The sequence below is a fragment of the Parasteatoda tepidariorum genome, chromosome X2 (genome assembly GCF_043381705.1).
Source record: "Parasteatoda tepidariorum isolate YZ-2023 chromosome X2, CAS_Ptep_4.0, whole genome shotgun sequence".
NCBI lineage: Eukaryota > Metazoa > Arthropoda > Arachnida > Araneae > Theridiidae > Parasteatoda > Parasteatoda tepidariorum.
Window position 1 is genome coordinate 11460365 of NC_092215.1, and position 12446 is coordinate 11472810.

General features: G+C 37.3%; 1 protein-coding gene across 1 annotated transcript in view; it reads right to left on the minus strand.

The window, feature by feature from the left end:
- The window catches only part of LOC107450802 (acid-sensing ion channel 4-A-like), a 43704-nt gene that overhangs the window by 14446 nt on the left and 16812 nt on the right, over positions 1–12446 (minus strand). Inside the window, exons 6-7 of the mRNA XM_071188430.1 lie at positions 11550–11678; positions 548–659 (exon numbers count right to left, since the gene is read on the minus strand). Of these exons, the coding sequence (XP_071044531.1) occupies positions 548–659; positions 11550–11678 (241 nt within the window). The remainder of the gene's footprint in view (positions 1–547; positions 660–11549; positions 11679–12446) is intronic.

The following is a 12446-nucleotide window of genomic DNA, read 5'->3' on the forward strand; positions in this document are numbered from 1 at the left end:
ATATATATATATAGGCATCCTGGATTTATGATTCTTGCTTTAGAGTATGTCATGAAAGTAATTTTACTGCTTCTTATGTGCATCTTATTTTACTGTAATTATAAACTTTAGCATTACTGAATAATAAACAAGAACATGAATACTTTACGCTAAGTAGTGTAAAAAACATTCCAGGGGTTTCACTGAACTAGGAACTATACTTGGTTTCGGTGTAGTTGAGCACTTAATGAAACAACACACTGGTGTACAGCATTTACCACCATTTTTAGTGTTCGGATACATGAAATGGTTTTTACTATGAAGAATCGCAAAATTTTGAAATTCTGAGCTTGGCAAATGTGTGAGAAGTTACCTAATGACAAAAGCAATTTTTAAATGGATACGGGAAGGAGTGTTTGTTATCGAGATCGGCTACAGTTCCTACCGGTCCGGATAATCGACACTATTGTAGTTTAAGAAATAACAACTAAAATCTAGTAATTGCAACAAAAACTTTCAATAAATTCTAGTGTGCTACATAAAAAATAACCTTCTTGAAAATATTTACCTTCCTTATCATTGCAAGGATTGCAAAATTTAAATGAACTGTTGATGAATTGTTCTTCAACGCAGTCACACTTGTTAAGAAGGTGCAATTCCCGACAAACTGATTGGCAAAACTAAAAATAATAATAATTCTTTTTTTTGACTGAAAATTTTAATAAAATTTTTTGAAACATAATTAAAAATTTGTGTCTTATTATTTTAATAGCTGCACATATATATCTCAAAAATTCCTATCGATATTTTCGTTTTTATTTTGATGAAAAATAACATTGTTAAAATATTTAAAAATACTAACTAAAATTTTTTTAATTATTGAATGCAGTTTCTTTCGGAAAAAAAATTGGAATTTAATTACTTAATTAAAATGGATAATTATTAGTAATTAACTAATTGGTGATTTAAAAATTTGCCTGGTACTGCATGCCTTATCGAATTCTTGAAAAAAAAAACAACAACTAAAAGTGCTGTAAAACTGTAATTAAACTGGGATATTTCAGCACCAGAAACACACGTTATTCAATAAAATGCACGGCTAACGCTTATTAATACACGACAAATACATTTCACGGTTTAAGCTTGAACTGATTACTCTGGTCGACGATGGATAGCAGCGCCATCTGTCGGTAACTAAGTTCCAAAATTTCTATATAAAGTTTTTAGAGCTTTCGCAATAAACATACAGTTTGTTGCATACCTCTACCACCACTTGTTTCCGAGATTTTTTTAATTTTGCTGTATCATCTAGACACTCAGCATATACTGGACTAGCACTTTTTTCTTACATGGACCTCAATTGTGTGGATGATAGAATATGTTTCCTAATGAATGTTCCCTAATGAAATAGGTTAAGATGGCAAATATGTTTCAGCCTATACAACGCTTTAATAATGAGTTATATCATGGACTCGAAAATGATGATGAAGTTTGTCGTCCATGAAATGGTTCTCGATCTGGGGGAAAAACGTCCTGTAATTCTTGGTATTATCATCTATCCAGATTATTCTGCAAGTAACACTTCACAATTCAAGGAACTAGGAGGACAGCAAAATTAAAAAAAAAACAGTTACGGTTTTCGCTATTTAGTTTCGGTTTAAAATATTCATTTTCTTTACTACTGTTGACACATCTTAATCATACTCTGTTTCATTATCTGAATAATGCATTTCAAGCTTTTCTTCAGCACAGTCGTTATCGTAGAGTTTATTAGACTTTTGGAATTTTAAATACTTACAGCACAGATGCTTGTTTTCTCTTTTGGTACTATCTGTAGGTAAAAGCGTAAATATATGAAAATATTTATTTTGCAATTAAATTAAATAATTTTTTTAAAAAAAATATTTCAATCGATAAAATAAATTGATATCTTTAGATTATCATTATCTACCTTACATTATTTATTTATATTTTTACAAAGTATTTTGATTTTTGATACAACAAAAATGATCAATTTCCATAGTTCTAAAGAAGAAGAAAAAGAATTCTCGCACTGTGTCACGAACACGGTTCAAAAATATTCTTTTTTTTTATTGAAAAAAATTATGGATTTGTTTCTGTTATAAGTACACTAAATGCTAGGTTAGTTGAAAACTTTTTTTACATATATATTAGATGATATTTTCATTAAAAAAAGAAACAATAAGAATATTCATATTAAAAGTCTCCGAATAATAAGATTTCAGTGAGAAAAAATTGTATCAAACTTCACTTGAGCATTAGCAAGATATAGCGGAGCGAAAATACAGATTACAATCTTCAAAAACTAGCCTAAATGAAAAAGAATGACGGTCCCTAATAGAAGTGGATGGAATTTTTGAGGCACCTTGTACATAAGTGCTCGGTAGAATATTTGCTGTTTAAGGAAGATAATATACATGCTATTACAGTTTACATAAAAATAACAGTAGTCGTAGCAGTTGTAGAGTTCTGATATCCATGAATTACCTATATCCACCAGTTGATTAGCCGTAAAGATCTGCAGTGGGTGAAGACTTTTTCGGGGTATGACATTAGTGCGCTAGCATCTGTAACACTGGACTGAAATCTATCGCGATTTCGAGTGAAATTGCCGACGATTTCCGAGAGTCATAATATTTGTTCATGACATTCCATTGTGATTAAGAAGCACAATAAATAGCGGCAGTGGTCAAGCATGTCATTTACATGTAAATGTTCTCTTTCAGAGGTTAACTATTACGGATTGACTGCTGTTGGCGCGGGTATCTCCCCTTGGCGGAAAACTTTTTACTCCCTCCGATAATTTCCTTGGTGCCGACCTGGTGGCCAAGTGGTTAGCGTGCCCGACTGCGGAGCCACTGATCGCGGGTTCGAATCCTGCTCAGGGCATGGATGTTTCTTTATCTTTCTCTGTGTTCTATGTCCTTTCTCCCTTGTGTGTGATTGCGTGAATGTGATCTGCCCTATAAANACCAGCCGACCAGGTGGCCGAGTGGTTAGCGTGTCTGACTGCGGAGCCATTGGTCGCGGGTTCGAATCCTGCTCAGGGCATGGATGTTTATCTCTCTCTGTGTTCTATGTCCTTTCTCCATTGTGTGTGATTGCGTGAATGTGATCTGCCCTATAAACTGGTTTGTGGTTGTGTGACGCGAGCGACGCTGCTCCACCGCCGTGGTTTCGCCACAGGTGCCCACTGGGTAACGAGAAGAGCGTGGCAGTTCCGGCATTCCTGTGGCCAATGGGATTACCCCCCTTGAAAAAACTGGCTTTTGGTTTTCCGAAGCCTTTTCATGAAGTCAGTTGGCTAATAACTGGATTTTAGAGGGAGTGATGTGACTAAAGATAAGCCACGTTTAAGTTTTATTTCGAATTTTTATTACTTTCTGAATTTCCCTTTTCCTTTTTTTTGGATAACAAGCAAACATCAATGAATTTATAGTAAGATGTTTAAAAACTCCCTCCCTATTTCAGGATTACCAAAAAACAGGTAAGCCACTTTTACTCCGTACCTTTTGGGGCCATCCGGTCAAAATGACCAATCTCCTAGACTACCAGTGGTGCTCTAATGAGCCCATAGAAGATATTTTGGCTCAAGCTAAAAACAACGGCTCAGCAGACTTTTGGTTTAGCATTGAAGCAAAAGAAAAATCTTGTGCTATACCACAGACCTCACCAGTTCGCCTTAAAGCAGACCTAAATGCTTCTGTACAAAAAAAATTAAAACTATTAGATTCTAAAAAAGCGGGTCGCTCCTTATCCAATGTGACGACTTAGAAATTTGCAAAATACATCTTAAAGATAAACACAATCCTAGAGATTCCTGTAGCAGCTAAATGCCTTGTAGAATGTATTTCCTCCAAATTTATCCTCCGGAACTTTCCTGTTGAAACTTCGGTTTCGGACATTAGTCGGGAGTTCAATTTAGAAAACAAGACACAGGTTCTAGAAATTCGTCGGTTTTTAAAACAAGGGAAACCGCCAACCACAATCCTTTTCAATATCTTAGGTACTGTTGTCCCTGAGAAAATCCGTCTCTGGTATCAATACTATGAGACTAAACTCTTCCAAGATAGCGTTACCTTATGCAAAAACTGCTGGAGTTTTGCCCACCCCGATAAATACTGTAAATCCCCAACCAGATGCCACAACTGTGGAGGCCTTTCCTCTGAACATCAGGGCCCATGTACTAGGGTCCAGTGCTGCAGAAATTGCAACGGCAATTATAGTCCAATTCAGCGTGATTGTCCTGCATTTTTAAATTTTGAGAAACTAATGAGAATTAAGTCTACCCATCATGTTCCGATGAGTGAAGCTAGAAGAATAGCTTATTTGAAAAAGCCCTCATACGCAGAAATAACTCAGTCTGTGCCAGGAGAATATATTACCTGAGCAGAGTTGAAATCAGAACACAACAAGTTCGCGGGTTCCATGCAACAGCTAGTCGAGAATACCTGCGCAAATCAAGTTTCTATACTGGCGGCCCAAATTGAGAATTTGACGGCCTCTATAAATAATATTCTTATCCCCGCGATAACTAACATCCAACGAAGCACCACTGCCCAGGGTGCAATCACAGAAAATAAAATCTCAACCTACTCATCCGACTTCTCTCCAGAACGGGCAAAAAAGAAGAAGAAATCGAACACACCCCTTACTTATGTGCAATTCACTACAAATCCTCTCCTAACAGCTGATCACCCTATAGTTCAAGATCTGCCTATGCCTATGGACAACTCCTTATCAATGCCTCTAATACCGTTGAATAACGATGAGGATGAATTATCTCTTGAGCTTCAAGAAAAGGCTTTATTAAAAAAAAAAAGAAAAAAAAAACCTCTTACCTTACTGCATACTCTGTCCCAGGCGTTTAGAAAAACTTAAAAAGGAAAAAAAAACTTTTATTTTTATTTCTTATAAGCTCGCAGTCTTAGAAATAAACGCTACTGGCTGAGTCAAATCATCTTTTCAGAAGCCGATATTATCGCAATTCAGGAAACCTTCCTTCAAACCGATGATCAAATTAACTTTAAAAATAAAACTCTCCGACAAGATCGTGACCCCCCTAGCCATAGAGGTGGTGGCACCCTCTTAGCTATTTCAAAACATATCCCATTTCAAAGAATTTATTTCCATAATCTCCCCCCTTCCCGAATTGAGACCCTCGGTGTAAAAATTCAAGTTAATAATAGACAAATCACGGTAGTTAATATCTATTCACCAGACGGTAATTACTCCTCACAATGGTTGGAAAATTTCCTTCCCAATATTGGGAAACCCTTCATCATCGTCGGAGATTTTAACGTAAGACACCGAGCCCTCGGCTCTGTCTCTTGCTCCCAAACTGCTGATATCTTTCTCGACTGGATCCTAACAAATAATATTACTATTTTGAATACAAATACTCCCACCCACTTTGGCGGCCCACATCATCAACAGTCATTATTAGATCTTACCCTAGTTTCCCCTGAACTTTACCAGAAATCTTCTTACTCTGTCTTCCCAGACCCTTTTGATAGTGACCATTTTCCAATTATAACCATAGTTAAATTCTCCTTAAACAACCCTTGCATACCACGCCCGTACCTCCATTTGCAAAACGCACAAAATGAAATCGCTCAAGCTCTGTCAAATAATAATTTCAACGCAAAGAACATGGAAGATACTTGCAATTCCGTAGTCAAAGATAATACCCGATTTACAAAATTTCCCCCGCATCCCACAGCTCCGTGGTGGGATAAAAAATGCGCGTTTCTGCTAGGTCAAAAGCACAAATTTTTGCGTGAGGCTACAAAACAAGTCTCNAATTCCGTAGTCAAAGATAATACCCGATTTACAAAATTTTCCCCGCATCCCACGACTCCGTGGTGGGATAAAAAATGCGCGTTTCTGCTAGGTCAAAAGCGCAAATTTTTGCGTGAGGCTAAAAAACAAGTCTCATCCACATTTTGGCTTAAATACAAACACTACTCCGCTCAACTCCGCCAATACATTAAAATCAGAAAAAGAATCAATTGGGACAAAATTTGTTCCAATTTAGGTTCCTCAAAAAACATTTTTAAAATCTTGAAAAGTATCTCAACTCGAAATTCCTCTGATCCCTCAGAAAACTTGATTTTAATCCACCAAGCGACGGCTATCACCTGCCCACTCGACCAAGCGAACCTTTTTGGGGAGCACTTTTTTCATGCTCAAAGCCCCTGCCCAATCCCTTTCTCATTCTGGGGTACAGGCTACAACCACTTGGATACCCCTTTCTCGTCTACCGAACTGGAAGCAGCTATTCATCGAACAAAGAACACGGCACCCGGACCAGACCGCATTCCGGCTATTCTCATTAAATTTATTCACTCCCGTTACCCAACTAAGCTCCTTCACTTCTTTAATGTCATTCAAGATACAGCCCAACCCCCAAGTTCATGGACCCAAGCAAAAATCGTTCCGATCTTAAAACCAGGAAAAAACCCATCAGAAATTCTCAGCTACAGACCTATTGCTCTCCCCTCGACTTTCGCCAAGGTCTTCGAACGTATGCTTTTACAAAGGCTCCTTAATTTTAGCCTTCAACAAAATATCTTTCCCCCCTCCCACACTGGCTTCCTCCCTTTTCGTGACTGTAATACAACTCACTCAATACTCTACCATGACATACGAGAAGCACGTGAACGGAGAAAATTTATTGCTTGTGTTGCACTCGATCTAGTCTCGGCATACGACAACGTATGGATTGATGGTCTCCTCACCAAACTCCTCTCGATCGGCATATCTGGAAAAACAACGCTTTTCTTGCAAAACTTTCTCTCCAATAGAACCTTCTACATCTCCTGGCGCAACACCCCGTCTAAAGATTTCCAGCAACCCCAGGGCCTACCGCAGGGCAGTGTCCTCTCCCCCCTTCGTTTTATGTGTTACCTTAAAGACATTCACAAACACCTTCCCACTGGAGTTAAAATTCTTGTGTTCGCTGATGACATCTACATTTACTATGCTGCAAAGTCTTTTGACAGGGTTATTGCTAAACTTCAAGATGCCCTCATCACCATTCAAACTTGGTGCACTGAGTGGAAAATGGCTATATCACCTTCATTAAGTGCAACTATTAATTTCTCTAACAAACGTCTCTCACCTACGATTCAGTTAACAATTTTTAACGAACGAATTCCCCAAGTTAATTCCATCAAAATTCTCGGCATCCATTACACTGCAAACATTTCTTTCCTCTGTCATTTCAAAAATTCTACCTCCGTCACTGATCCCTTGGCTCTCACTCCCCAATAAATCGCCTTTTGCCTAAATTCCATTTTACTAGACTTAAAAAGAAACCTCACCTTTTCCTCAAGTTTCAGGACATCTTCAACCAAAAAGGCATAAGTAAATTCAATATCATCCCCTTCCACATTCCAGTTTTCCTCACAGATCTCCCGAACCTCTGTCTTTTTGTACACGATCTTCCTTTTCAAACTACGAAAAATCTCAACGAAATCCTCCCTCGCTAACAGGAAACCCTCCACGCCCTTTGGAAAGACTTTGTCATCCTGGCTACCGATGCCTCAAAATCCAGTACGAACACTGGTATTGCGGCTATTAGCTCAAGGAAAAACATGTCTTATATCTCTCAAATCCATCCTATTAACTCAGTTTTCGCCGGAGAAGTTTTAGCGATTTGGTTAGCAGTCACAAAATTCACTACCGAGTATCTAGATTACGTTATTTTATCGGACAGTAAGTCCGCAATCACTGCCCTCATCTCAGCTACCCATAAATCCCCTAACAGCATCCTCCTCTTACAAAATAAGATAGTCTCAGCAAGTGCAAAAGTTAAATCAATTACGATCGCCTGGACACCAGCACACGTTGGCATCCCCCCCAATGAAACCAGTGATAAGCTGGCCAAACACGCCACCAATGCCCCTCGAGCTATCCCTTTTATCTCACCAGAAGACTTGTTATATTCAGCAGTTTTAGACTCAAACCGCGAACTCAGTAACCTCCGGACTAACTCAAAATACCACAAGCGTTTCCCTTTTGATCACCCCGTTCATCTTTTGAAAGAATGGTCACTTGTGTTGAAAAGTGGCCAGTAGTCAAATTTTCTCGTTTTGCCCCATACGTTGATGTAAAAATTGTTTCTTTAACCCCTTGGGGACGGTTGATTCAGAAAAGCATTCGTACAAAATCAGGATCAGGACGTAATTAAATAAAAAACGGTAACTTAAATGTAGTCGTTTCTAATTTGACAGACTTACTTTGCCTTTACTTTAATTATTGTTAGTTTAATCATATATATAATCAATGTTAATTCAAAGTTTAACTAAATAGTTTTATTTTGAACAAAGTAATGGGGAATTAAATAAATCAAACAATTATAGCTCCGCCCATAAATAAACTGCTAAAGAATTACTTTGATTGCCAGTTGTATCTTTTTACCATGGTTGATACGGTTTTATACTGGCACGTATTTGTGACAGTCGGTGCGAAAGGGTAAATGTTAATTAATAGAATTGCCGTAATGAAACAAAAGGAAAAACACTAAATATTCAACAAATTATAGAAATATATATTTCCTCAATTAATTTGGCGGTTTTTAGAAATTTACAACAGGTAAACGTTTTAGGTTAAAAAGAAAAATCTTGCAACAAATTTATGGGGCATAGATTTTTCTTCTCTCGGAAAATTTATTTCAAAGCTTTTTGACTAATAGCATGGCAAGTAGTAAACTTGTAAATCAAAGAAAAACAATGGAAAATTATCCAACAACGGAAAGGGTAATTTTTTGGGCTAAGTGGACTAGAGTAAAAAACAACGTGAATGAAGCACAAATATAAGTACAAAAAAAAATGACGAACTCTAGTTGTAGTTCTAAAAACAAGAACCTGCAGTGTATCTACCACTACAAAAATATAATTCCAATTCACTAGTATATAAGACATGTTAACTCGATTCTACGTAGGGGTACGTTTTCATAGATGAATGTTAACATTTGCCGATGACTTCTCATACCTGTGAGCCTTGATCGAAACTCCCACTTCGATATGAACACGCCTATCTTGACAGTAATGACCACTTCTATCTGAACACGCCTATTTCGATGCATGGTCCACATTGAACAGTTGACTTGCTACTTGTGACTGCGACATTATCTACTTCCTCGCGCTGTTGTTACTCAGTTTCGATCACACACAACATCGGCCTGTATACACTCAGTAATGACCACTTCTATCTGAACACGCCTATTTCGATGCATGGTCCACATTGAACAGTTGACTTGCTACTTGTGACTGCGACATTATCTACTTCCTCGCGCTGTTGTTACTCAGTTTCGATCACACACAACATCGGCCTGTATACACTCAGTAATGACCACTTCTATCTGAACACGCCTATTTCGATGCATGGTCCACATTGAACAGTTGACTTGCTACTTGTGACTGCGACATTATCTACTTCCTCGCGCTGTTGTTACTCAGTTTCGATCACACACAACATCGGCCTGTATACACTCAGTAATGACCACTTCTATCTGAACACGCCTATTTCGATGCATGGTCCACATTGAACAGTTGACTTGCTACTTGTGACTGCGACATTATCTACTTCCTCGCGCTGTTGTTACTCAGTTTCGATCACACACAACATCGGCCTGTATACACTCAGTAATGACCACTTCTATCTGAACACGCCTATTTCGATGCATGGTCCACATTGAACAGTTGACTTGCTACTTGTGACTGCGACATTATCTACTTCCTCGCGCTGTTGTTACTCAGTTTCGATCACACACAACATCGGCCTGTATACACTCAGTAATGACCACTTCTATCTGAACACGCCTATTTCGATGCATGGTCCACATTGAACAGTTGACTTGCTACTTGTGACTGCGACATTATCTACTTCCTCGCGCTGTTGTTACTCAGTTTCGATCACACACAACATCGGCCTGTATACACTCAGTAATGACCACTTCTATCTGAACACGCCTATTTCGATGCATGGTCCACATTGAACAGTTGACTTGCTACTTGTGACTGCGACATTATCTACTTCCTCGCGCTGTTGTTACTCAGTTTCGATCACACACAACATCGGCCTGTATACACTCAGTAATGACCACTTCTATCTGAACACGCCTATTTCGATGCATGGTCCACATTGAACAGTTGACTTGCTACTTGTGACTGCGACATTATCTACTTCCTCGCGCTGTTGTTACTCAGTTTCGATCACACACAACATCGGCCTGTATACACTCAGTAATGACCACTTCTATCTGAACACGCCTATTTCGATGCATGGTCCACATTGAACAGTTGACTTGCTACTTGTGACTGCGACATTATCTACCTCCTCGCGCTGTTGTTACTCAGTTTCGATCACACACAACATCGGCCTGTATACACTCGAAGGCTAATGGCAACACGAGAGCGACCTCGACTGTGAACTTAATACAGGTCTCAGGATAAGTACTCAAAAAGTACGGTGATCTTAATACAGCTCTCCTAGCTTCTCACAAAATAGCAATGTATCATCTAATGGTATTTGTTCATCGAATTCTATCACAGATATAATTCTGGTGGGGGAGTACTATAGTGTATCTACCACTACAAAAATATAATTCCCATTAACTAGAATATAAGACATGTTAACTCGATTCTATGGTGGGATACCTTTTCATAGACGAAGGCTGATATTGTCTATAACATATCCTAACAAACCTTCATCAGTGTCTAAACATCAAGTGAAAGTGGGGAAGTAAAGAGACAAACACGTGTAAAGTGATCTATATAAACAATGGGACCAAATAAGAAGTTGGAACCAGAAAATCACAATGAAGAGATAAGGCACAGATGTGAGGAAGTTTGGTGGGAGCCCCAGGAGGCAACAGATTAGCTAAAAATGGACATACTGGGAAACGATGTGATACTCGAAAGATCATTAGCTAGATTATTAGTTTTTTCAGTTACGGTTTATTATTAAACCCCTTTGCATATGTTTGTCGCTTTGCTTCTCAACCTTCATTTGCCTTTTAGACACTGAGAAAGGTTTTCGTTTATAGAACTGAAATTATAGTATGTCAAATTTTTGTACTTTCATTTGTGCTTTACTTACGTCGTTATTTGCTTTAATCAAAAGCTACATCACAATTTTTTGGTCTTTTTCTTAATGGAAATTAGCCAATGACGTATTTGAAATCTTCACTATCAGTCACAATCGAATGTCGTAATAGGGAGAAGAAATGTACATGTAACAAATCACTAGAGGGAAAACTGAAGTAGAAACTTGCTGTGATGAGAGGAAGAAATGTGCATACATCAAATAACAAGTAAAAAACATTATGAACTTGCAGAGAATTAAAATCATAAACTCCGGGTGAAAAAACTTACACACCGTTACATAAATTTGCTGCTACGAAAACTTTTTTTTCCCGCCTTAAAACTGTTTCCCCGTTATAAATTTTTGAAAACCGTCAGTCTAATTTAGAAATCCATGTATGCAACTTATATTAGATAATAAACAATTAAGTGCAAAATAAGATTAATTTTTGGTATTACTTCATATGTATAATACTGACGACTCTTCAAAATAAAGCTGTCTCTTGCTTTTAAAATATCATATAATGGAGAATCTTCAAAACTTTTTGAGCAATCACCATACGGAGTAGAAAGTCTTTCAATTTCTCGCTAAAAGAAGACATAATAATGATGGCTTATATTACGCAAAAAAGAACACTTGCTAATTAATATGAATATAGAGTATATTGAGTAATGTATTAGTATATAAAATTACTAAATGAATTAATTACATGTATTGTATACATCTTCAGTGGGTCGATAAATGAGTACCAAGCATGCTTGGGAACTGGGGGTTCAGCGTTCGGCTGACCACCTGATCACCCAAGATCAAGAAAACTGAGATGGGCACAGTAGGCCTAGCCCTCTATGGGCTGTCACGCCGCTAAGTTTAGTTTGTATACATACATGAAAGCCTTGTATTGAAAGCTATACAAATTTTCATGTCTCCTAAAATTATGTAATTTTAAATGAGAAAAATCAACATTTGAATGAAAGTGTTTATTCGGTTTTTATTCACTAAAATTGCAAAAAAAAATTTTTTTTAAATTTTCTTTTTTGTTTGACCAATTTTCTCTACGTTACAAATTATATAATTTGAAGCTACATTAATTAAAATGAGGTAAAATATTTCATAACTCGTAAGAAAATAATTAAAATTGATAAGGCGTGAAAAATTTATTCCCTTAAAAAAATCAATGAATTAACTTAACAATGCTTAGTGATACATTCATATACCAGTTCAATATCTTTCTCCAATTTCTCATATATAAAATATATATTTAAGTTTTATTTTCGTTTATTTCTGAAAGAAATCGCTTTACATGAATCGCATTTTTTATTCTTGTGGAGAACCAGATGAATTTTGTTTTCATCTGG